Here is a 27,459-nt window from a genome sequence, read left to right as displayed (position 1 = left end):
TAAAATAAATACTTTGTCTTTGCTAAGTAACAATATTTGTGAACAAAACATAAAACTATAATTTTCATGTGTCAAACATAGTAACATTTAAGATTAAATGTTGGAGTCAGACTTGGCATTTTTTTTCATCTTCCTATTTACAAGTTTCTCATTAAGACCATTTACCTCACATTAGCTATCAAAAATGACTAACATTTTTAAAGTTTGCTCCATGACTAAAGTAAAAACAACAGAAATATCCTTTTACCATAACTTAACAAAAAGCAGAACCATACTTTTATCATCTAGGAGAACATGCTGTTATAAATACAGCTGGTTTTCATCTACAATTATATAAATAATAAGCATGCTGCCATTCACAAGGATTTTAATAGATGATTATATATAAGCAATATCATGATCTAGAGGAGGATGGCATGAGTTTTTATCTTTCATTTTTATTGTACTTATTTAGGACTTTTGTCTTCATCTGAGAATTGTGGAACAGACTTCTTTGCTACAACATTGTCCAGTCGCTGTCCTTGCAGATAGGGGTTCACACTCTGAAAAAGTTTAAAATTATTTAAACTTATTAGAAACAGGGAAACAGATAAAAGGTAACTAGAATTAGTGAACATATTTATGTATTTCTTATCTGTCAGACATTTATTGACTTGGGAAAAATGTGCTTCCATGGATTAAATCTAAAATCAACCAGTGTTTTGTTTCTGGGGTGGTTTTTTTTGGTTTTTGTTGTTGTTGTTGTTGTTTGTTTGGGTTTGTTTGTTTGGGGTTTTTTTGTGCAATAATTTAATTTGACCCACTGAAAGGAATACAAGTGAAGGAGGCCTTTCAGGAATATGGAACAATCTCAATTAAACACTGCCTTTTTGCTCCACTCCTCCTCTCCTCAGTTCAGCAGAGAAGCAGCAGCAGCTCTAACTCCCTGATTCTTGAGGCAGGACAGAACTTGTTGGAGAATACAGGTAAGCTTTAGCTTAAATCACTAGCCCCTGATGGCCATTGTGCTGGGATACAAATTAGAGACCACAATTCCAGTTTGACCAAAGCCTCTTGTTCAGCCTGCCTCCTCTGCAGGAAACCCCTCCTTGCTTCCTCTCTTGATGCAGAGATAAAAAACTGCTGGCAAAGAAGCAGAGCCAAACAAGGTTTTGGCATAGAAAATGGCTCTCGTAGCACTGCCAGAAGAAGGGAATGCTGGAAAGAAGATTCCTGGAGAGGGTTGAACTTCGCTTTGCACCATGCAAGCAGCACAACGTGAGGCTGAAGATGAACAGATCCTGTCTCAAAACTGCTTGGAGATATAGATGGAGTAACATAGAGAGCTTATGACTGAATTTTATCTATACCAGCGGAGTAGAATGTATTTACTGTATGTGCAAAGTAGCAAGCAGTTCAGTGGAGCTTTAGTATTATCATTTACACCTGCTTTCTGGCCTGTTACAGTGTCAGTGTAAGCAAAATTCAAGTGTGTATTGTCTTCTTCACACAGATACAGTCAAAAATTCTAGCATGAAGGCTTTTTGATGGTAATAAAAACTGTTTGCCTGAGGACAAATTTTAGAGGAATGCAAATTTTCCAGTATCTCCTGATTCTTGTCAGACTGCCTGTGTCACAGAAATTACTTTTCTTGAGACATTTCTGTGCTTCTTTCACCAAAATTTAAGAATTAAAAAAAAAAAGGAAAAAAAAGGCATTCATAATGGGCATGAAATATTTATTTTCAGCTATCTGAAGTATTTGTCAAATCTCTGGAAAATATTTGGGGTTTATCTACAGGTTTAAGCTCTTGGGTTTCTCCAGATTTGTGGATGCTATCATTAATACTTAGTCATAGCACAGAGTAGCCCTTTTGCTTACTTCTGTTAGGTTTTGGGTGGTTTGCCTGCTGCAAGTGAAAACATAAAAATATTAAGAACCAGAAATGAATGTGGAAAAATCTTTGAAAATAAACTTACTCCGATGCTTTAAATTGTTAGAAATAAGACATATGTAAACGATTTGTTTGTGTTTGTTTAAAGAAGTTCTGTTTAATGTTGATTTAGTGAAATTCAACTGTTGCATAAACTTCTAGGAATTATTTGAAGATTCCTAGGAAGATTAATTGGTCTTTTTTTTGGAATGGTACTTGCTTGCTACTTTTTGAAATAAAGTTGAAGAGAATGAGACTACATAAAATTTTGAATCCTTCTTAAACAACAAAAGAAAACACATAATATAATGCAAAATACTTTGGCTGATTTGACTAAAATATGTTTAATCCCATGCAGCTGTGCAGAATTCAAAGTAATGCAAGTTCCTAAGCACCTTTGTACACAGCTCTGAGCCCGCAGCGACTCAGTGATCACAGAAGTGGTCCTGACACTTCTGGACAGGGCTGTCTGCAGAAGTGTCATTTAAACTGACACTTAAAAAAGGGGAGACATTTAAAAATGGGGACATTTAGAAAAGGGGAGAGCTGCTGGTTAAAATGAGATGTCACTGTAAAGCTCCTTGTCTTGCAGTGGAAGTGCTGCAGAGGATGAGCACAGCAGCACGTGGTGAACACTGCTCTGTGTGCATGCTTGCACATGTGCCTGCAGAGGCACACAGAAATACATGAATGTACACACGTGCTCAGATGTGCTTTTCCAGACTGCAGTAGTGCCTCTGTGGCTGTTTCACTGCAGCCCTGGATAGACACAGCAGGGTCACTACACACACTGTTACACAGGACTTGTTTTAACCTCACATGGGGACATTCAGATGCAAAAAAATCAATCCGTTGCCAGATCCCAAAACTATGTCTGTGCAGAAAGGCATGGAGGAGTGGCAGGGAACACAAAAGGCAGGAGGGAAATCCAGTGGACTTCTTGATTTTTAGAAAAACACTCTGCTGCTGACAGTTCTAGGTTACTCTTCTGCTGGTGAAGTGGAGATTCTGAATTGTTCATTAAATCATTAGTAATCATTACAGTGTTACCCTAAAATAATTTAAATTCTATTGATTCTATTAAATTCTAATGAATTTAGCATTAAGTGACATGTTGATGCTAGGAAAACAAGTCTGCTTATTTTATAAGTCTGTAAAGCAATTCACTTTCAAGATTCTGGGCTACCCCTGGCCACGTAGCTGTCAAGTGTCTCCAGCTAGTATTTCTTTTCTATCCACTTATGTCAGTCTGCTCGCAAAAAGAAAATGTTCTTTTTTGTTTTCTTTGTTTTCCCTCCTGTATATGTTGCATGAATTCCACTTTAACATGCTGTTCTAGCTATTAATAAATACTCTGCTGAACTATTTCCAGAGTAAATTCTACTTACTTAAAAATTAAAGTCAGGTGACTATCTATTTTTACTTTTCAACTAACAAACTCAAACACCAAATGTAAGCATGAAGTAAGTACTAAGCTCAGGTCAGATCATTAACTTATGGTTGAAGTATACCAACTGCCAGTGATCTCTGAATCAGGAAAAAATCAACTCATCTTCTCTCTTTCTAGCAAAGACTTAAAGTTGGAGAGTTAATAAATAAATAAATGGTCTTTGCTTATGCTCGTTATTTTAAATTATATTTACTTAATTTACAATATAAACTGTGCTGTCATATTTTGAAAAGCTACCTTCTAGCAGAAAGCTTTTTCTTTTTGTAAAAGAGAGACTTTTTTCCTTTTTGTAAAAATAATACACAGCAGCAAAGCTGAATATGTCGACTCTTACTGAAAGTGATTTTTTTTTAATTAAAGAAAGGCTGACACTACCAAAAAAGAGAGGGTATGAGGCAGACTGTGCAGAATCTGTCTGTGTGGGTTGCCTTCCTTGTTACAGGAGCAGAACAGTGATAACCTTTTCATCTTTGTCTTTCAAGCAAGTGGGAAACAGAGATAGGAGTTTCATCTGAGGTAGCTCAGATAAATAACCACCTCTAGTGATATTTACACCCAAAAATATATTCACACACATAAATAGTGGTAATTAAATTTACTAATATTTTTAGTAGGAAATTTCAAATTCTGTTTTAGAGATATTTAAATAATTTAAATGGTTTTAAGCAAATAGGATCAATTTTAAAAGACAAACAATATGAGGTTTTATAATGTTCTACACTTAAGTGTATCTTCTGTCCTTGACACATAATCTAAAGTAAAATACAAATACATTGAACTATCTCTTCATTTCAACAATATGGTTTTAATTTTTATTAGATCTCTAGATTATATAGGGGCTATGAAATATTCCAATAGTTACCCTCTTTCTTCTTTTTGGACCACCATTGATTTTCTCAAAGAGTAAATTCTTGCTCTGGAAAGAAGAAAAAATGCAACACAGCCATCAAATCCATTACACTCTTCTTTTAAAATACTACTTCTGCTATTAAATATTATCAAGTCTAGAGGAGTGTGTAGTTTTATGGGAGAAATAAACCACAAATAAATATTTGTGTATTCTTACTAAGATTTGCAGTTCTTCAGGAACAGTCACAGCCTTATCAACAATTTAAAAGCCAGTAATTTTCCACTATTTTATGCCTCACGTTCAGGCAATAAGTATGTACTGTATAGTCTGGATGTTCCCCTGTTCCCCATCATGTGATACATCATGGTATATTTTTTTTTTAAAGAAAAGACAGAAAAAGAAAAATAAGAATGTGAGAGAGAAGAAACAGGAGTCCTGCCTCTGGTATATCTTTCTATACATTTGAGGTGGCACAGGAACAGGAGCAAAAAAAAAATTTCTTTACAAGGGATTTTCTAATTCCTTTTAAAAGCAGAACTAGGCGTCATTCCTACTGTTTTGTTGTCTTTGCTTATTCCCTTCCAGATATCAACACTTCCCAGTGCAGAGTTCTGCTGAAAGGAGTTCAGCGCCAACTCTTCCTTTGTTTAAGTAGTGCCCTCAATAAAGCTTCTAAAAACCATTTGGTCTATAACATTTTAATGGCAAACCTTTTAAAAACTGCCAGAAACATCTTGGCAGAAGAGAAAGTTATGATGATGAGAAAAGAAAATGAAAAAAAAAAACCAACACAAAAAACCCCCTCTGACCATAGTTTACATAAGTGCATCCACATATTGTTGTATTTCTTATAAGTAGTGAATTCTAATAAAATCTGGAATAACACACACATGTTCAACACATTTTGTTTCAATTCTGTGTTATGAAGAAAACCAAAACCAAACCCTAACCTGAAAATGGAAGGAGAGAAGAATTACATGTATAAAAGCAGAAGACTATATAAACAAGGCCATTAATTCTGCTATAAACAACTGACCTAACATTGATTATATAAATAGAAAGTGTAATTCTAGCACGAGACAAATTCACCAAACACGTCTAACTCTCTCTGCAGCCTTGATATGAGAAAAAACAAACATTTTCAAGTGTTACGATGAAATCTGCCAAAATTGTCTGTTTTGTACTTCTTGCGTTCATTAAACCTCAAATTCACATGGCCTATCTCTTCTCCAACCTCAGTTATTTTGTCTGAGCTGTTCCAAAAGGGAACAGAGATGAAGTTGGCCAAGGGGGACATTCTTGGCTAGTCATTTATGCGAGCTCACTTCAGGAAAACTTAAATTTAACATTTTAAAGAAACTCAAGGATGCATGAATTATTCTCCTTAGGAAACAAAGCACCATCAAAGCTTCTCTTTCTAAAGTATTTGACCTTGTACTTTCATGAGAGGAAAAAGGGTGTTTCTGAAACAAAAATAATTTCATGGACTACTGGAGCTAGCATTTCTGTCATCCTGAAAAATTTCTTACAATTGAACTATCCCTGCTCAAGGAAACCGTATTTTGTTTAGTCTGTTTCAGAAAATGTTTTAAGACCCTAACTACTGCTGTAGCATTATGTGGAGTACAAAGCAAATATGGTTGTGGAGCATGAGCTAAGAACATATTTGTATGATAATAGCAATCCTGAAAATATGTTCCACTGCGTAACATCCTGACCTCATCAGCCACTAAAATCCACCCATGAAGTGTTCATCCTTCACTGAGAGGTTGTTAAGGATGAAGGCACAGAGTTTCCTTCAGTTAAAGATACACCTCATGTAGAGACATACTGAATGTGATTTTCTACTTTTCCCTCACTCCTGGAGCTTTCTTTGCATCCTCTTGGTTACTTGGATTAGAGTACTACAGGCTGGGATTTGGATGGAAAAAAAATCAGAAGTTAAAATGCTTTAAACCAACAAAATATGTAAGAAGTTTTTATATTTGGTTGTAAATCATATATTGTAAATTATTTTTGTACAAGTGTTTCTGGATGCCAACAATACTTTTACAAACCATCCTTAGAGCCAATCTTTTGTGCAAGTGTTTCTGGATGCCAACAATACTTTTACAAACCATCCTTAGAGCCAATCTGCAAGATGCAAGAAAGGCACACTCAGAAAGTGTCTGTGTCCTATAAGGAAAAGTCTGAACTAGGGGAAAAAAACCTCAGAAATCTTAGAAACTATAGTTGTACACAGGGATAGAAAACTCCAAAAGTCACTCATCCTGCTATTTCCACTGTCCCCTCTATGTTTTCCCCATATGAGGAGAGGGGAGGAGAGTATAAGCCGTGGATCTCACTCTATAAACAGTCTGTTCCTGAGACTTCTCACAGGCCAGCATATTGATATATGGGGAGTTGTCCCAAAGACAGAAAAATTCTTTCCCTTTCTTCCCACTCCTAACCCAGTATATATTAATTATGATTTATATATTTGTGTCTGCAGATGTATTAGCAGTGTTTACACATAATATTTAGCATCTACATAACCATGTACTTTGCTGCATGAGACAGCTTGTAGACTTGCCTGACCCTTATGAAATGTGTGTTATTCACAGGATGCTGCAGAGGTCCCACAGCTTTGCAAGGATGACAGTCTGTCACCAGAACAAGCCAACCAACCTGTTTCTGTCCATTTTTTCTGACCTGCTAATGGAATCTGGGTTTTTCTGTGGTTGCACTAAGGAATGCATGCTGGCTTACTGGGAGCTGTAACACTTCCTCAATCACACAGTGGTGGGAAAAGGCTGGGGAGAAGCTCCCCCAAGAGCTGGGAGCACATGCCAACCTCCATGGGTCCAGCAGACACTGGCTGCAGGAGCTGCAGCTGGTGATGACAGCCTGGTGCCCACTCAGCTGGCAAGAGCTGGTGGAAACAGTCTGTGAGCACACAACCATCACTGCCCCTGGGCATCTGGTCCTAGGCTCTTCAACAGGAGAAGCAGGAACAAGCTGTTGTGGGCAGAGGGAATTTTAGGCGCTGGGGACAGTGGGAGGGTGAGGATGCACAGCTACCCACTAGGCAGCTCACAGCCAGCTGTGTTGGTCATTTACAACTTAATGCAGACAACAGTGAGTGCCCTAAAAGATCTGATCTACTTCAGCTCTGCTTTATAAGCAAACAGCTAATTCTTAGAGTGCTCACCTGATTTTTCCAGAGAATTAAAAATAAAAATTCCAGCCACAAAAAGATACCACTGTATTTATATTTTTACCATTTGGTAATATCTAATTAGGAGATGATCAGGCTTGTTCTTCTGGATCTCAGCAGAATACTTGCTCATGTACTTGACCAGCTGTTTCATCGCTAATTAAAAAGATCTGGACTTGGCTAAGCTGCAGCTAGATATGATTACTGTTTCGTACCCAGAAGTGTTTTAATCCATACATGAGCAGCTTTTTTTCCTGCATTAGTAGTGATGGATGAAGATACAAGAAAGCCCAGGATTCACTAATGATTTACTACCATTTATTAAGTATATATGTTGCTGATGACAATACAGTATGTATGTTTGATTCTGAAATATTGCTATAGGCCAAAGATTTACAGAAGTGCTTTTGTAGTCTTCAGAATGGTATTATGAAAGTAAAGTACTCATGAATAATGAGAAAACTAACAGCCTTATCTGGCATAAATAAGAACGTTCACCATCTGGTGTTTTTTAAATGAAAGCCTTTGATGGTAATTACTTAGAATGCAACAAGTTTCCAAAATTTGGATTTTTGGCATGATTCTCTCCAGAAATTTAGCACTCACATAAGTAATTAAGACTATAAATCTTACCCTGGTTTGATTATGAAAATGAATCATTGTCTCAAAATTACAGCAGGAGAAGAGACTGCCAAACATGTCCATTTATCGATATATGCTTACAGAGCGCTGGTTTAGTGCAATCTTAAGTGAAGTGTTATAACAATGTAAAATGAGATTTCATTATTTGCTCTACAAGCATAAATTATGATCATTGTTATTGTTTTCCTGGCGCCTGAAAATGGATTTGGGATTGGACATTTTAACTGATGTAATCCAAGATTAAGTGGCAGAGCTTTCTTTGGAGCCTCTAGCCTGCAGAAATAGTCTAGCTGCAGTTATTAAAGTCCTTGTATGCTCAGAGCAAGATTCTTGCCCTTAGTGTAGCTCACTGTGTTTATTACATGTGATGTGTCAAATAGGTTTTCAATATAGTACAGTGCATAACCTGACCAGAGGAAGAAGAGGCATCAAGTCCTCCAAAATCCTTAAGGCAAGGAGGATTCCTTAAGGCAAATTGTCATCCTAGATTTTTTAAGCTGTTTTAAGCTGCTGAACTCCATCTATCTGTATTTTCTTTATATTTTTATATATGTAGCTGAACAGTGAATGCTCACTGAACCTGGATATTCTTTCAGATGAGGGCCATTTTATGGTTTGAAATCTTAACATCTGCACTAATTTTGGCTACATGTTCACTGTGGTTTGAAATGTGCTTTTTTGCACTTATCAAGCTGTCATGCTTTGGGACAGGTAATAGAACAAGGATTCCTACTTTCTGTTTTTCTGGGATGTTTATCAATCACAAGCACTATTCTGTTTTTCAGGGCAAGTTCACCTCTTTTGAGAAGTTTCCCTAAGGGTGATAACTTCTCCAGCATTAAGGACGATATTCTCCTCATGGTTTCATAGTGTCCCACACAGCAGACAAGACCCAGTTTCACATGGAACAAAAAAAAGCAAGAAGCATGTACTCACCCACTTGCCCCTGTTGGGATAGTCATGCTCTGGATCAAAAAGGTGTTGGTGCAGCTGGTACTCCCTGCTGAACTCTGCTGTGTCTGGGGTGTTTTCTAGACACCCATCATCAACTGCAAAAGAAAGCACTGAGTGCTCAGTAGCTTTGAAACACACAATATGTGCCACATTAGTCAGCAAACATCTTAAATGCAATCATGCAATTAAAAAAACATAAAGAACTGGATGGCTAGAAAATACCAGTTTTTTTTTTTTCTTTTGAAACAAATTTTTCAGAATGCATTTATTTAAAAAAAACCTAAATCCTCACAATTTAATGAAAACTGAAGGAGTTTCTTTTCCAAGCTCTTTCCCTCCTTTATGTTTTTCTTTTTATTATTGCACTTGATTTTACCTAGAATTGCATCCTGTTCTGATTCAGAAGAGATATTCTTTTCTCTTTTAAACATTTTAGAAATTGGTAATGCAATACTTTTGAAGGTCGTGGTAAAACAGTGCTGTGAGAAAAGACAGAATTTCTTTCACTGAATAGCTATCTCTTCCTGGAGCTCCATTTCTGGTTTGCTACTTTGTTCAAACTCGCTGAAAATCATTTCTGCATCATAAGACCTCATAAAAGTGCTATGTAGGAGAAGTTTTATGATGAAAACATTTCTGTAGGTTGGTAACTAATCTGATTGGTCCAGAAACAACCTATAACCATAATGGATGGTTTTGTAGGCAGTGTCACATCAAGATAATATCCTTTTAAAAATCAACTTGGGGTCTTTTTACCAAAGTAAGTCATCTTTAGCTGACACAAAGGTTCAGTAACTTGAGGCCAGAGTAGCTTTTTGGATAGAGTCTGCTCCTGGAGCTCCCACTGCTTAGGTAGCATGGGGAGCTGGCAGTCCAAGTTCCTCTCAGACATACCCAAGGAGATCCTACCAGCCAGGGCATGATGCTGGGCATTCAAACAGCTGCATCTGCCAGAACTCCACTCCAGAGCACACACCTGTGGACTTTCCCTTCTGTCCCTGTGTGTCATCATGTAAAAAGATTTACAGATGGATTGTCTCTTTCCCTCAGATGTGGGTAAAGACTTGACTTAAGACTGAGTGGATTCAATGACCTGAGGAGGTTATTCTGAGTTCAACAGATCCAGCTTTCTCTCTTTTCTCGTTGGGACTGGTAAAAAATAAAATTGCCAATAGAAAACAGGGGAATACTCTTTATACTGGCTAAGTAACTCAGAAGCTATTAAAACATTTAGAAATCATTTCAGTCTCATCAGGAGCAAGGTTATATCAAGAGAGAAACAGGTGACAACAGAATTGTGGTAGACCTCAGAGCATTTGTGACTTCTGGTAGAAAACACAAAGGGCAGCTGGACACATGGGTGTCCTCTATGGCTGCTAATCCAAAAGTCTTCCACTCAGCTGCTCCAGGCTCTATGTATTCCTGCTGTGGAATGTGCATATGTAGACAGTGACTGGAAAAATTGTTTTCCATTAAGCAAATCCACAGACCTGATTGAGGAAAGCCTCTGGTAATTTGTATGCATAATACAGTCACCACTTGAATTTCCATTTAAGGCTCTGAAAAACATTTTACTCTAATCCTAGCAGATACTATCTTCACTCACAGCATACCTATCACAGAGCCATTTATCTGAGCAGGCAGCACTTCCCTGCAAATCCCCCTCGTTCAGATCTGACTGTATTAGCTTAGCTAACAACTTTTATTTCACCTAAGACAGAAAAATGGAAGGGATTTTCAAAAGCATTTCCCTGGACGCCATGGTTTTAATTTATTTATCTAATCATGAACAGAAGTCTAATGGGCAAACACGGAAGACAGAAAGTCCATGTGTGTGCTTGTGTGTGTGAGAAAATCTAAAATCATCATTTGCAACTTGTCAGACAACAGCTATAGTGAACAACTTGGAAGATGATGTATTATTCCAGAAGAGATGGCATCATCACAAAACGGGCTGTAATAGAAAACAGTAAGGGAGGACTATTTGAAATTTTGTCAATTTTTTGAATGAAATGCAAAAACACCTCACAGTGAAAAAACAGACATTATTTTCTTTCTATTAATTCTAAGATAGTTAGAACGTTTTAAATAAGAATACTGACAACTGTTCTGCATTATCCAAATATATAAAAGAAGACTAAATTTTGAAAGGATCTCTTAGCTGACAAATAAAAAATCAGAGAAAAATCGAGCGCTCATTCCCAGTTCCAGATCCCAAGGCAGCCAATGGGTGTTTTACTACTGCTCCCAGTCCTGGCAGTCGTTCCTTGGCTCAAGCTACAGGAAGGAGATCCATTCTCCCGGGGTGTGTATGCATCGTGCACACGCAGGGCTGTTCCAGCTGGGCCACCAGCCCCCAGGCTCGGGGCCGGCATGCGGGACGGACAGACGGACAGACAGACAGACACCCCGCATGTGCCGGCCCCGGGACAGACGGACAGACAGACAGACCCGAGGCTGCGCTGCCCGGCCAGCCTGCCCGCAGAGCCGCGGGCTCTGGTGCCCTGCCGCCGCTGCTGGCACAGATGCGCCCTGAGTGAGCTGTAAAGACGCGTGGACCGGAGCCAAGGTATCTTAAATATTGACTCATGGTCTGGGTTGGAGATCAGGGCAGACAGTTTCATTCCTCTTGGCACAGTGAAAGTCTCTAAAGTAAGGGTGAATCTCATCTGTACAGAATAGCTTTTCTCAGGGGCCAGCTTAAAAATGAATGCCCCCGGGAACATGATGCTCTCATAAATCTCAGTGTCTTCTACTCTGAGATCAAGATGATTTCTTCCACCTTCTCCAGCATCATACAGCAATACAGGATATGCACATATTCTTAAAAAAAAGATTAAAAAAGCAGCTCATCCGAAACACTAAAACACCTGATTTCCCAACAGCTCTGGTCCTGGAGCATAGAATGAAAAACGCTCATTTCTGATCACAGGTTGTGAAGCGCTGAAAGACAGGACGATGTACAGTGAAGACAGAGGTACAAAGGGTACGGCTGAATTACCTGTTTTTCCAATAGGGCAGGGATTTGGAGGGTCAGGATATCCTTGATCTTCACTGAAATCCTTTGGTACATTATCTCCCGTCAGCTCAGCCACGATGTTTGGGATATTGCCATAAGGACCCAAGTGCTGGAGACCCTCATGTGCACCACCTAGCAAAGACAATTTGTGCACAGTTGTTTCACGAGATTAAAGTGTAAGTACTTTAGCTGGTGCAAGTAATCTACACTTCAATTTAAAATATTATATTTCTCTCTCTATATACAATTGTTTTAGAGACAAATCCAAGTTTAGATCCAAGCATCTCTTTTAGAAACATAACCATTTGACCTAAATCCAATAACTTAGATAATTAAAAATGAAACTAGGAAACAAAATTGGCCACGTATTATTAGTCTTATGGTTGTTTTTTTCCTTAACTATGAAAATTTTAGGCAAAATGCAAAGAAATCGACACCATGAAACCTGATACATCTAAAGCACAATCATCTTCAGTCACTGATACTATTACTGTTCATCATGGCAACTAACGAGAGGAGATACAGCAAGACAGCATCATGGCAGGAGGACAATGTTAATGATGCTGTAGAAAGAAATACTACCTGCACAGCCTAGAAATACATTAATAAATTAGTCCCAAGAGGGCTTAAGATATTAAGGTCTTTAGGGACCCAGGGTATTCTAGCTAATTTGGTTGTGTACACCTAGAAAAAATATTTTTAAATGAAACCAATTCTTAAATGTAAATTTGTATTTTCTATTTTAACGATGAGAAGTGGTGGAGAGTCCATGTTGCTAATGGGAATTCTTGTTCACATATACCTCCACAGTAGTCAGTGTGGTCCAAAGCATCCCAGGCAGTGACTTCACACTTTTACACACAAGATTCCCTTTTCCCTGTGGGCCCCAGAGCAGCATCACTGCAGGGTTACAGCAGCAGAGTGCAGCAGGTTTTGCAACCCAGAGGACACAACGATGGGCCTGCTGTGCTGGGGCAGCTGCACCCAAAACTGCTGTGCTGTGGCCACCAGCTCCCCCACACCTCAGCTGGGTGCCCTGCCTTTGACAAGGAGGGTCCTCCACGAAAGATTTGGGAACCAAGCTCAGGCCACGCTCTCTCTCTATGGCTCTCTACAAATAATTATCTGTCCCAGATCTTTTCTGCATGCCTTACTGGCCAAATGCATCCACAGGCTAACCCCCAGCTGCTTGTGGAGTTTTTTTAAAATACTATTGTACACTATTCTTTTGAATTTCAGACATAATACGTTAGTTTCAAGCATGTTCTTTTTCCCTGAGAAAGACAGCCACCACACACACTGCAGCAATGGAGATGGTTGTGTGACAGCAAAGTAACATTTTTTTTAAGCCCTATATAATGAGGGATAACAACGTACAGTCAACATATAAATTCTACTAACAATGAATTGAGAGAAAAAGGAATTTGAACAATTGGAAAATATGAGTTAAAGAGTGAACGCAGACACAACAACTTGGGTAAATAGCAAAATCACCATAATATCGCCAAATAGTCTTATTTAAAATTTATTTATTTTTCATAGATCCAGAAGATGTGAATAAAGCCTCTGAACATGAAAGTTGCTCCAAAAGAATCATTCGAGTACTCCCCTCTCAAATTACAAATAAATATTACCAGCCTAAATCATCTTTTATACAGCCAAACATTGTGAGCTAACTTAATCACTTGCAAAAATTGGTAACAGAAGGCACTCAAATACAAAATTCAAATTTTGTATTCATTTCTACATTTAGAAGTGGCAGTTGAGGCAAATTTTGCAAATTGATTTTGCAAATGACCAGTTGGGTGTTGGCATTATGGTAAAGCAAATCAGTCTATAAGCACATATATTTCCATTTTGTTTGCACAATGGACTAAAATCTAATCAATGTGCTCATTTTCCCCCTCAAGTAAAACTATCTTATTCTGTAATGCAGCATTACAGAAAAGATTTACAGATATGTAACAAAACAGAAAACAACCCCTATAAAAAAACTGCATCTCTGTTATATGGGAATGTGGCTTGTAGCTGACCATGAGACCTGGGACTAAAACCAGAACAGCATTATCCCCTCTGTGAGCTTAATTATACCTTTACTCCATACAAAGATCACACTTGTAATGCAATAATGCTATGGTGATGAGGTTAAAAAGAAGTATAACATACATTCAATCTACTGTAATTTATTACCATGTCTAATATAGAGCATAAAATACTTCTTTTGTCCTGAGTTCCTTCACATGAAGACTGATTACATACAAGTACTTAAGAGCATCAGGTTGGTTGTGAATCTGCTGTAGACTATGGAACCACATAATCAATAGGTGTTTGAACACCCTGTACACAGAGGGGTTCACCATGGGGCAGTCCATCAGATAGAAGCCTATCTGTGCTTGCATGTGCTGCAGACCTCTTGGCACCAAAGCTCCATCCAAAAAGAAAACAGAGGTACTCAGCAGGCTCCAGTGTGCTATATATACATGTAAGTTTAAACCGACTGCCAAGAATTCTCTTGACTGAGTACAAACCAATCTTTTTATTTTAATATAAAGGATTGTTTCCTTTAGGTATAAATGTCCAGGATCATCTGAGGGTTTTTCCTTTCTTTCCAAAAGAGCTGCAGACAATAGCACCTGCTCTGGTGCCATAATTTAGCACACTTGAGTGATTTAATAGCATCAGCAAAGCTCATTCCTTATAAACTCAGATAAATAGTGCACTCAGCAAAGACTACAATATTAAAAATTAAATGCTATGAATATACAAAGTTAGGGTACTATGTACTGTAACTTTCATTAGTTGCATTAGTTTTTGTATTATAACATTACTGATTTAAAGAAACATATTAGGATTAAATACACTGCAGCTGCCAAGTCAAAATATTGGGATACAAACATATACAGTCAGCTACAAAAATAGCAGAAGATCAGTTTCTTGAATCTTGAGGCAGAGCCTGAAAGAAAAGGCAGGCAACTCAATACCAAGAAACTTTTCATAATCTCCTATCCTATCCAAAGGAATCATGAGAAACATCATTGTTAAATTATTCAAACTTGGACTACCAAAAGTCCAGAAATCCAGAGTAGTACAGACAATACCCTTGTACTGAGAAAGGATGAGCTAGATAAATCTATGCTTTTTTCCATGTGTCCTTACTAATATGAACAGGATTTTCTGTGCTGCATACTAGCAAAGAAAACACTCCAAAACAATCAGCTCCCTTTTATGTGCAGGGTTTTTGTGAGCATTTATTATTAGGTATTTTCACATTCCTACAGGATAAACTAGAGGTTTAGATCTCTTGGGCTAAGATCAGCATTGTCATAAGTAAGCTTTGAATTTCATTTAAAATATATGCATATATGTAGTCATCTAGCACTAGTCTTGAACTGCTGCAGGGTGGTAAACAAAAAAAAAGAACAATGCCTCTCACCATTACTGTAATTCTGGAAAAGTATTTTATCAGCTGATTTCAGTTAGAGGTCCTTGGAATGATTAAAAGTTTAAAGTGCATACATTTCAGCTCATTTCTTTGTAAGAGCAATACTGTCCCACCCATGCAGACAACAGAGCCACTCCATTCTTGGAGGACCAAAAAAAAAAAAAAAAAAGGAAAATAAACATGAAGAGCAACTAATTTCTTGCAGGTATTGAATATTTCCCTGATCAAACACATCCAATGGAAATGCTGTTAGTCCACTGAAGCTTTAGCTGCTGCTATCCATCTATTGGTAGTGCAAAGCACAGTGAGAACAAATTTGTGGAAAGCAATCCTCCATGTCAATACAAACAGACAGTGCTGTCCCCCAGAAGAGTCAGTTTAAGAAAGTCAATGAAAACGGATTTTCAAAAGTGAAAAATTTTTGCAGAACATTTCAAGAGAAACAAGAGGACAAATTTGCCTTTCAGTCTCATTGAAACCATTTCCCATGTCACAGTGAAGACAGAGTTTCCCTGGTCACAAATTCAGAAAAGAGGCAGTGTGGCCAATCTTAGCATGGAGATACAAAATAGGAAGGATCATGAATATGTGTTGTGAGCAAATAAATCCCAGATCCCAAGTTAAAGCCCTTCACTTAGCAAGTCATACTAGGGGCCTCAGTGTCCAAGCCCCTCACAGATTCACAGGGGGATCCACTCCCTGAGCAAAAATCACATCTCTTATCTCAACCTGTACAAACTCCAAGCACACACGAGCTGCAAGGGAAGCCTGATATAGCTTATCTCACCTGCCCAAGGTTCCCAAGGGAGAAAATACCTATCAATCAGAGATGTCATACCATACTTCCTACTTTGCAAAATCTTTTGTTAATCTGGACTATTTGTTATGACGAAAAAACCCAAAAAATCTTCAAGATTGTCCACAGTGTCTCCTCAACACATCAGAAATACATATTTTTCCTTTTTCCTATGGGAAGTGACAGCTTCCCATACTATCCTGCACTTTCATCCCCAGTCACCTTGCTGTATCTACATTTGCTGTCATTGTCACATTCAAGAGGAACATCTCCCCAGTGGAAGGCAGGTTTGACAGAATGCTTCCCAGTGCTCTTACGTGTTAAACTGGGACACCATCCACCAACTTGCTTTTTCTTTTATTATCTGCAGGACCATCCATCATGTAAACTCTCAAAGCATCCTGAATGCAGAAAATGCATTTACATTTTCCTTACCCTTTCTAACACTTCAAAGGGCTTTAATGTCCCAATGCTGTCATTATAATTCTGCTAGCTTCATCCTAGAGAGTCCTGTCCTGCTTGCTGAAATTGATTAAGCAAAGGAAGTGAGAAGAACTGAAAAAATTCTAAATGATCACATTTTGTCTATTCCACAGAAGCTGCTAAATAAGAGAATAGGGAGGGAGAAAAAGCATAGGAGAACAAAGAATGGAAAAATGCAAACCTAGCCAACTTCCTTAACCATTCCAGAGCATGCCTCGAGAAACACAAAAACACTGCAGCTATACATGCTCAGGCATTCCAGACTTGGCTTGTCTTCTCCTTAATGACACAAAGTTTCTTAAAACTATAAAGACTAATTTTCTATTTCTCTGCAGAGGGGCAATTTTTTCTAAAGCCTTAAGCACACACATCATACAATTACTGACCTTGCTTTCAGCAAAGAATTCAGTTTTATCCAATGCTTTAATTACAAACAGCACAAATATTTAAGATATTAAAGACTCTTATTGTGAAATAGTTAGGACCAAAATAATGCCCATGCCTCTCCCAATAAATTTATAACAGTAGCTTATATGTCATTATTATTCAAATTGTGTACACAACAAAAAAATCCACCAGCCACTTGCTGACAAAGCAAAAAACAAAAGAAACTTTTTCTATTTCTTTTATTCTAAGAGAAACTATTCCTGCCTTGGTTGAACAGCCCTCTGATGGAATATATTAACTTGTCCTTCTGTGAGCAGGGGCTTTTGCACCTCACCTCGGGAATAAGCTGACACACAGTGTCACACACAGAGTGTCACACACAGTGTCACACACACAGTGTCACACACACAGTGTCATACACAGTGTCACACACACATTGTCACACACAATGTCACACACACAGTGTCACAGTGTCACACACAGTGTCACACACACAGTGCCACACACACAGTGTCACACACACAGTGTCACACAGTGTCACACACAGTGTCACACAGTGTCACACTTACAGTGTCACACACAGTGTCACACGCACAGTGTCACACACACAGTGTCACACACAGTGTCACACACACAGTGCCACACACACAGTGTCACACACACAGTGTCACACAGTGTCACACACAGTGTCACACAGTGTCACACTTACAGTGTCACACACAGTGTCACACGCACAGTGTCACACACACAGTGTCACACACAGTGTCACACACACAGTGTCACACACAGTGTCACACACACAGTGTCACAAACACAGTGACACACACAGTGTCACACCCAGTGTCACACACAGTGTCACACACACAGTGTCACACACAGTGTCACACACACAGTGTCACACACACAGTGTCACACAGAGTGTCACACACACAGTGTCACACAGAGTGTCACACACACAGTGTCACACACAGTGTCACACACACAGTGCATCGTGCAGCACACAGACAGGGGCCCCTCTGCCCCCCTGCCTTGCAGCCACCACCCCCCAGCAGAGTGACAAAAAGGAACCCAAGCCCCCAAACTGCCCCCTCCTGTCACTGCCAGGGCACAGCCTGGCTGCTGACCCCGTGTGCAGGGCGTGGTTCTGGAAGCACAGCAGCAAAAGGAAAGCAGTGCCCTCCTTTATCCCGTGAGGGATGGGCCATTATTTCAGTCCTGTAAATGTCATGTGCCAGTGAAAGACTGTAACACTTTATTCACTGGCGCTTATTCACTTGACACCAGCTGCTCGAGAAGTCCAAATGCTCCATCAGTGTCATTCCGAGAAAAAGACTCTTTTCTGAAGCCTGGATGCACCAGAAACATCCAGAACATCCACGGTTTTGTCTCTTCACAACATTTTCCTGTTCATTTCCCCACTCCCATTCATTCCATTCCATTTCCCATGCAGGTGGCTCAAAGCCCCAGCTGGTTCAAGAGCAGGCTGAAACCCTTCCCATGCCAGCTGCTGCAAGGCAGATTTCCCAACTGCCCCAAACATCCTCCCTGTGAGCATCCCCACTGCAGAGCTGGAAGGCTCCAGCCTCTGCCTGGTGAGCCAGTTTAGCTCACAACTCCAAAAGCAGAGGCTTTGCCATGCAGAGCCACCCCAGGGGAGATGAGGCTGCTCCTGCACTTGGATAAAAGCACTGGCACACAACAAAGATGCAAGAGAGGGGGGAGATGAGGAGCCCTGGCAGGTGAGACAGGCGCAGTGCTGCTCCTTGGTGCTGCAGAAGGGGCTCAGATTAGCTCACCTGATGTGCTGAAGCAGCCCAAGGGGAAGAACCAGCCTCTGCAGCTGACAACATTCTTCTTCTCGTTCATCCCTGCAGCTGAGCGCTGCTGGGATTCTTCTTCTCATTCATCCCCACTGCTGAGCACACACTCCATGGCAAGCACAGGGAGAGGAGCTCTGGAAACCTTTGGAGAGTGCCAGAGATCCTATCTCCTGGCACAACACCAAAATCAAGAAGAGTAAGAGACTCCTCTTCTCTGGATTTCTAAAATATCTCTTCATAGAACCAAGTAAACGCAGAAGTATTTTCTTAGTGCTAGTTAATTTAAAATTCAGGTGGGAGCACGGGAAATGCAGCTGATTTTGAGAAAAAAATGAAGAAAGGTAAAAATCCTGGCCTGCTCACAGAATCACAGAATATGTAGAGTTGGAAGGGACCCACAGGGACCATCAAGTCCAGCTCCTCTCCCTGCACAGCATCATCCCCAGGAGTCACACCCTGTGCCCAAGTGCATTGTCCAGAAGCTTCTGGAACCCTGTCAGGTTTGGGGCTGTGACCACTTCCTTGGGGAGCCTGTTCCAGTGCCCAAACACCTTCTGGGTGAAGAACCTTTCCCTAAAATCCAACCTATTGACAATTACCATTACCCTGGGCCCTGTCTCTGGTCACCACAGAGGAAAAATCAGTGCCTGTCCCTCCTCTTCCCCTCATGAGGATGGTGTGACTGAAATGAGGTCTCCCCTCAGTCTGCTCAGAAGAGGCAAGCAGAGAAAAAAAATATTTAAAAACAAGAGCTCATCATAATTTGGCCAGCCTTCACTGATAGACTTTTTAAAATACTTTGGGACCAAATTCCAATGGTAGATGGAATTTGATAGATTCATATTAAATTTCTCTATACCTTTCTAGTAGAAAATACAGCTACTATAAAGCATCTGACAATACAGAAGCTATCATATTCCCTCTCCTTCCTCTTTAGGTTCCTTACCTCTCCTACTGGATTTTTCCCTCTACTAACATATACAAAAAAATAAATAAATAAATTGTGGCTACAAATCCCATTCTAGTTGATTAATTATCTTTAGGTAGATGACAAGCTACTTAACTCTAAATCCCTACAGACCTGACATCTTTCCTTCCCAGAGGCTGCTTGAGATGGGACTCATTGTCCTTTGGTGGCATCTTTTAAAGATGACTTTGTGAATGGCAGCAGCAGTCTGTACCACATAGCAGGGGTTAGTAGGAGGTGTTAAGAGTTGGAGTCACTTCCTCTCCTTGGTTCCTCAGCAGAGGTGTGTGATGCCTGCACACTCTCCTGCAATCACAAGAGGAGGATGTTGCAAGAAAAGCTTTCAAAGCCTCAAATCTAAATGGGTTCCTCAGTCAGATCCACCTGCAAATAACAGACCTAGAGAGGAATGGGCATTAATACTCTTCTCTTCTTTTGTTCTCCATTGACTGACTTCTCTGACAAGCACACCAGATTTGAGGATTTCCCCTGCACGCTCCCAGCCACCCTGAGAACACAGGAGTAGCACCTGCACCCCTCCTGCAGCCCTGAGGCATGGAGGAAGGGCAGCTCCCCAAGTTCCCTTGTGGCAGAGCCCACTGCCTTTGCTGGATCCTGCCCTTGCTCCTCAAGAGGGAAAGCTGGGAAGCACATTGAGGTGACCTGGTGTGACCTCCCTGCAGCAGCACAAGCACCAGCTTGGCTTTCTTACTCACTGCTGGTCATGGCTTATAAATTCATATGGAATCAAGGATATTAAGGCCAAATTTCAAAGATTTTTTGTTAGTAAAGTCACACTCCCTTGTAATTTTTCTGTTTGTGGAGTTAGAGGTTTGTGCACATTTTATGTGCAGTTTCCTCATAGACCTGTGCCATATTGCTCAGATAAAGAAAATTCACTGCAAGCCACTGCTGCCATTTGGCACCATCATTAGCTTTTAAATTCTGAAATTAGCATTCTAAGACACCTCTCTTATGACATGCATCACTGTCTGATACTCAAATTCTGGTTACACTTAACACTGCAATTTTTTGAAAAAAAATGCAAAGAAAATGGGTATTTTTAGTCAAATCTATGCAAATCTAGATATTTGCATATTGTTGTATAAAAAACTGTAAGTTTGCCACTTCCATTTTATCTTAAAAATTTGAGATGTCCATATAAAATTTTGAAATAATATTTTCTGGGTTATATAGATTAAAAAAAAATAAAAAAAAACCCAGAAAACCACACACAAACCAAAACCCACAACAACAAACAAATCAGCCTTTCTGGCCGTGGGAGGTCTGCCCCAGCTGGCCCCTCATCCCAGGACAGGACAGACAGCAAAGTAACACACTTATTTACTAATAAGAAAACCTTTACTCTTCTTATTAGTAAAATGCAAACAGAATAGACACTATTAACATGCATGAGTAATCTGCATAATTGTATGGCCAGCAGGCTTGCTGTAGAGTGATATTTGTACAGGGACCGTGCTGACAAGCCATTGATTACCAGTTGTTAGTAGGCATATTTGTGTAATGTTCCAGACTCTCTTGAATTTTATCATCTCAATCTGACAAACAGTAATTACATTTTTCTAAAACAATAAACGTACTCATTTCCTTCCAAAGTAATCAAACAAACCCCAGCCTATTTCCAGTAGCTATGAGGAGCCTCTGCAGGAGAATCAAAAGCCTCCCTGGGAGGCATTGTATTTTAAAAACTTCTTTATACCTGCAAACAATCACGGTTTAAGGGACATGATTTAATGCAGCCACTGAGGTTGACAGCATTATGCCTCTCCTGCAAACTGAAGACTTCAGGCTCTCATGTCACCTTTACCAACAATCATTTCGTTTGGGTGGTTTTAAGAAGTAAAAACAACTAAATCGAACAAACCACACAAGGGGCTCTCTGTTGTACTGAATTTATGGTGGGCAATGATATTTGCAAAAGGAAAACGGGATTCCCATTCCCAGTTATGAAGCCAAGTGCTGTGAACTGCTCAAGATGAGCTGCTGGTGCCCCCGTGTGTTTGAGTGAGATTTTTACTGCTGTCCTATGCAGGGTATAATAGGCCTGAAATTTACATTTTATGCTTATTCCCTTCCACTCCTCAGAAAAAGAAAAGCAACTGAAAACCAAACAATAACATAAAACAAAAACAGAAACAAATAAACGCTTAAATATTGGCACAAAATTGTAAGCATGCAAGGAAAGAAAAAAAAGTGTGGTCTCTTACTTCATAAATGCTGTACCAGACAGAAAATTAACCTCAATGTTTTTTTGAAATGCTGAATGAATTTCTTTCTTTTATTCTTTTGTTTTCTTTTAACATAGATGCTTCTTATCTTTGGAAAGCTTGAATATAGCCCAGTAAGGCTTGCATACTATTGTAGTGATAAGCTGAGCAATAAGTACAGAAACACAGCCATTCATTAAAAATTCCTATTTTGATTTTCTGTGTTTTCCAGTCTTTTTATAGATGCAGCTGAGTGACTCCAGTATAGCTTTCTGATGAGATGAATTGACAAGGAGAGTGAATATTATGAGAGAAATTAGACTAGGTAATATGGGTTTATTTCTTTTTGGAATAGGGGGATGTACAGAAAAAGAAACCTATGAAGTGGCCAGCAAAAAACAGCTGTTCCCAAGACACCCCTTTCAGGTACCAAAAACCTTTCCCCTTGTCTCTGATGGTGCAGGATCTGTTTGGCTCCTGCCACGCTGCTGTGCCCTGCACCATCTGCTGGCTGCAGTGCAGGAGCACCGGGATCAGCCAGCAGAGTCCCACTGCTGGCACACATTTGTCCTTTTCCACCTACCGAGCAGAGCCCGAGCAAAGGAAGAGAGCTCAGGCTGCCTCTGCACCCCCCTGAACTCCACAGGAATTCCCCAGGGCATTAAATTTTCTGTCAGGCATTTTCTAGACACTGCTCCTATTTTAACAGCCTGACCTGAAGTAACAGGAAATTGACAAATGCAAAGTTAAGGAGAAGATTAAAAAAAAAACAAACAAACAAAAACCCATGTGTTTATAGATTTCAACATAAGAAAAGGCAGAAATTTCTTTCAATGAATAAGCTGTATTTTTTTTATCTATCAACAAGAAAGCTGTAATTTCTTTTTTTAATCTATCAACAGGAAAACTATCTGATCACTTCAAAAAGAGAGCATATGCTACTAAATGTGTTTTCTGAAGAGGGTCCTTTTTCAGTTTTCTTTGGTATAGAACATGTCTGCAACTGCACTTTCTACAGCCAACTCAGCCCTAAACTTTTTCTGGGGGAAGGGATAGGGTGGGTGTGAAGGTAAGGATGGGAATGATCATGTATAGTTTCCTGCAGCACACCCACCCTCTGGTTTTTAGCATTTTAAAGTCAAAATAGAATTATTTACACAAGAAAAAAATTAGAAAGCTGAGATGAAAAATGAGCACGATCAGGAAATCTGCTTGTGAGCTAACAGCAATAATATTTTTGTTGTGTATTGAATTATTAAGCTCTTTTTCATGGAAATAATAATAACATGGGAAATGTTATTATAATAATCACTCAAATTTGCAAACATTTAATGATAATCAGGTTGCTAGAGTAAACTTATGACATGCATCATGTCACGTTTCTATTATGGCAGCCTAAATTTGTTTCCAAATTCCAAAGCCATAAAAATGAATTTTTCCTGACAGCATGTTGCTTGCAGGTGTACACATAAAATGGGTGAATTCTTGTCCTTTTGAAAGTCAGTGGTACCTCTGGAGCTGTGGCTCAGCTGAAGCTGATGGCAATGACAGTCATCAACACTCCTGCAGGTCTGGGCTGCTGGGGCTATTTTTGACAAAAACCTTTTGTTAAGTAAAACAATTTTCTGTAGGAACATACTAAATTTATTAAGGTCTAATGGATAGAGGGTTGTTTTTATGCTGAAATGCAGTATCTAGTCAAAATGAGAAACAAAAGCACCCCAGAGCAGTCAGGGCCTTAATGATGAGAATGAAGGCATGAAATGAATATGGTTTTAAAATTTTTACATTGGTCACTGAAACCTGCAGTCCGAAAAGTGGTTGGAAGTCAACTCTTCTGGCAGCTCAGAATTTCTGATTTCATACCCAGCTTTACTGTCCAGTACTTTCAGGCAAAAGATCCCAGTGAAGACAGAAGAGTAGTGCAGAAGAGCAGTTGGTGAGTTACCACTTTGCCATGATGGTATTGATAATGAAAAGCCTGTTTTGCTATGACACAATAATTCTAAAACCTCTTTCTTTCCTTCTGCCTTAGTTTCCCTTTCTATTATGGTGTTGAATTTTTTAGGCACTTGCCCATGGAATTATTAGCCAGTGATAACAGCGTGAATATGTCATGGCAAATGTCCATTTACCAGTCCATAGGTGAATTCTTCAGGATGTGAAACCTTGTCCTGACATATAGACTTATTTTTTCAGAATGAAATGCAAGTCTTGATGGATTAGCTATCCTATAATTCATGGTCTATATTCAAAAATAGACTCATGGGGAAATTCACAGAATTATATGGAATTTTTTAAAAAACCAGAATAAGAAAATATTGTATGCAATGATGTAAGACCACATTAACCTTGAAATGCAAACACTTTCTTAGGTAGAAATTTCTAATCAGATTGTTTTAGACAACTATCTATAGATAGATAGATTTTAGACAACTATCTATAGATAGACACATAGAAGAAAAGACAAGAAACCAAAGAAAGAGAAGGAGATTACTACCTGAAAAGCTCATCACAGAATACTCCATAGAAAGCAACATTTGATAAAAGGTCTAATTTGCTGGCCTATTTCTACACTGACTGATAATGTTTTCCCCACAAGACCATTTTGCTTTTGCTGAAATTTTTTTATTAAATGGTTAAATAGCCATGGTAGGCTTGGGAAAAAAAAAAAAAAAAGACAGGCATCCTCATCTGAGCAAGAGGGGAAAGTTAAATATGATAAAGCTACTGGATTTATCACCTTTCAGTTTTACTCTATAACATACACAGATGGATTTTTTCATTAAAAAAAAAAAAAAAGGAGAAACAGAAAACGTTTGTCCAACCTGCTGTTTGTGGAAGACTGTACAGACAACTGGAAAACCAGCATTACTTCAATCTCACAAACACTAGAAAACTTTTGATACTTATACAAAGAGATGCATTGTCTGATTTTGCTACCACTGTAATTAGAAAGTAACATCGAACAGCTGAGATTAAATATTTGCCAGAGATTCAGATTTGCTAATATTTTCTAGATTTCTCTTTTTAAAAAAATGTCTAGGGAAAAAAGGCAAATGGAGAGTAAAATTACTCACTTCTGCCATCAGTCCCAATTTCTCTATGTGTGAACATTCATAAAGGAGAGAAGGTACAGACCAAATTATGCTCTTTAAACTTAGTCTCTGTTATTTAAGTTTGCAGAAAAATGTGTGTCCATCAAAGTTTCTTTGAAAAATATATATATGCTTAGGTCTGCAATTATCTGGTAGAAATGCCTATTCAGCTTTAATCCTCTCCTCAGCCTCCATTGAAGCAATTGTATCTGTTTGGTTAGGACAGTCTGTGGATCAGAATGAGGATAAAATAGAGAACATAGACCTGTGAACTGTGGAGTCTTACTGCACTGTCAGACTGATTTAATTCTGAGAGGAAAGTTGAGGCGTTCTGCCCTGTTTTGATGTTCACACATAAACAATAATATTTGGAGTTTCATACCTTCAACCTCTTGCTGTCATGCCAAAATAAAAGCTGGTTTGGTCTGTTAAAATAGCAACACACTGAAACATTATCCCAATCTCCTAACATTTGGGCCAGATATTTCCAATTATTTTCACAGCCATAAAAGACTGATTCCAAGGAAAACTTACACAGTGTGAGATCAGAGGTACTGGCCAAAGAAAAAAAAATTAAGCTGAGCCCAGAGCATTCATCCCTGCAACATGGTTTTGAGGTGCTACTTGTGGACACAGGGAGAGGAGCATCCCCAGTGTAAGGTTTATCCCTTTATCTCACATGGCACCACAAACACTTGATCTCATCTGGTTAGCAAATGTTTCTAAAAATCCACAGAATTTGGACTCTACAGATAGTATTTGTTTCATGTGAAAAATATATGCAATATATGTATACATAATATTCAGGAATAATGTAGCAAACCCATTGTTTTGAGGCATTAGAGATCAGACAATGCCAAGACAACATAAATTTTTCTGCAAAGTCTGTACATTAAAAAATTCCACTACTTCTGCCAAAAACATTACATTAAGGAAGGTGAAAGATGAATGGTGATTTCAAAACAAAGATCAAGCAACAACATCGTGAAGACATCTGTGACTTTAAGCTCAGGATATTCTTTCTGTATCTATAAAAAAAATTATTACCAAAGCATACTAAAAAATTAATCTTAAAATAGAAATTAACTACCTTCAATGCTCTGTGGACCAACAAGATTCGTAGCCTGGTGTGCTGGATATTCTACCCGGGGCCTGGCAATGCCCAATTGCTCCATCACCCCATGGAGGAGCCTCTGAATATCTGCTTCAGTGACCCTGTCAGGTGTCCTAGGGCTGTGGCTAAAAGCTGAAGCCAATCCAAACGCCAGCAGAAATACCATGTTGCAAAGCAAGGTAGGTATCATAGCGGCAGCCACTTTCATCCTGTCAGAAAGAAAGGAATTTGATTATGAATTAGAGTGGGAGGGAGAAGGTCCTATACATGTGGTGGAAATAACACCTGGTCCTACTATTGGACTTCACTACCACAGGTTCTAGGGGCAGCTGGAACTCCAGCCTGCTGGAAACGGGGTGGGGGGAGCCAGGGTGGGAATAGGGTGGATATGTTATTCTCTTCTAAAAGAAATATTAAGCAGCAAACTGCAATATCAACTTGCTGATTTGCATTTTCCCATAGCATTAATTAACAGTCATTGCAAACACAATGAATCCACTTTTTCATTTGTCAGGAATACATAATCCACTCCACCATCCACCCCTCCGCCCCCTCCATGTTTATTATGCTATTTATAAAGCTCTGGTCTAAAAGCCAAGAACTCTTCATCCAGGAACTGTGTTTTCCAGGCTCTATTTTTGCATTGCCTGGAAAATCAATAATAAGAGACTGCCGAACAACCGGGATGTATTTTGTTTGCACGTTAAGACAAAAGGCTTCTGATCTCACATGCACGGTCTTTCCCACCTGAAGCAAACAGGTTTCATTTGTTTCCTTGAATCCCTTTCACTAAACGGCAGCACGGTGTAGTTTAATTCGGAAAAAAAAAAAAAACCAAAACAAAACCAATAACAAAAGAAACCCACAACAAGCAAGTACCGCTTACTGTCCTCTGATAGGCTGAATTTTAATCGGAACGCTTGTTTTCTGAAAGCTCCTTTCCCCGTCACATCAGAGCCTAACTAAAATGCATTACTTCCAGTCCTCTGGATAAACAAATCCCCCGAGTTCCCCTTTTATTCCTTAACACACGCACAGCTGCCTGATTTCTTCTCTCCAGACGTTTAAAGATGCTCCAGCGCTCCAGCCTCCGGCGCAAG

The 27,459-nt window shown here is 39.2% G+C and overlaps 1 protein-coding gene across 1 annotated transcript; it reads right to left on the bottom strand.

Annotated features, from left to right (window-relative positions):
* On the bottom strand, window positions 1-27,459 carry LOC311154975 (neuroendocrine protein 7B2-like). The gene is made up of 6 exons (XM_084207847.1): window positions 27,396-27,459; window positions 26,336-26,568; window positions 12,007-12,156; window positions 8,988-9,100; window positions 4,226-4,279; window positions 1-542 (listed from the first exon to the last, which is right to left on the bottom strand). Exons 2-6 carry the CDS (start codon window positions 26,565-26,567, stop codon window positions 447-449), a joined length of 645 nt encoding a protein of 214 aa, XP_084063973.1. The 5' UTR covers window position 26,568; window positions 27,396-27,459; the 3' UTR covers window positions 1-446.

This window comes from Fringilla coelebs (genome assembly GCF_963513975.1).
Source record: "Fringilla coelebs genome assembly, chromosome: 6".
NCBI lineage: Eukaryota > Metazoa > Chordata > Aves > Passeriformes > Fringillidae > Fringilla > Fringilla coelebs.
This window is presented reverse-complemented; position numbering and strand designations above follow the sequence as displayed.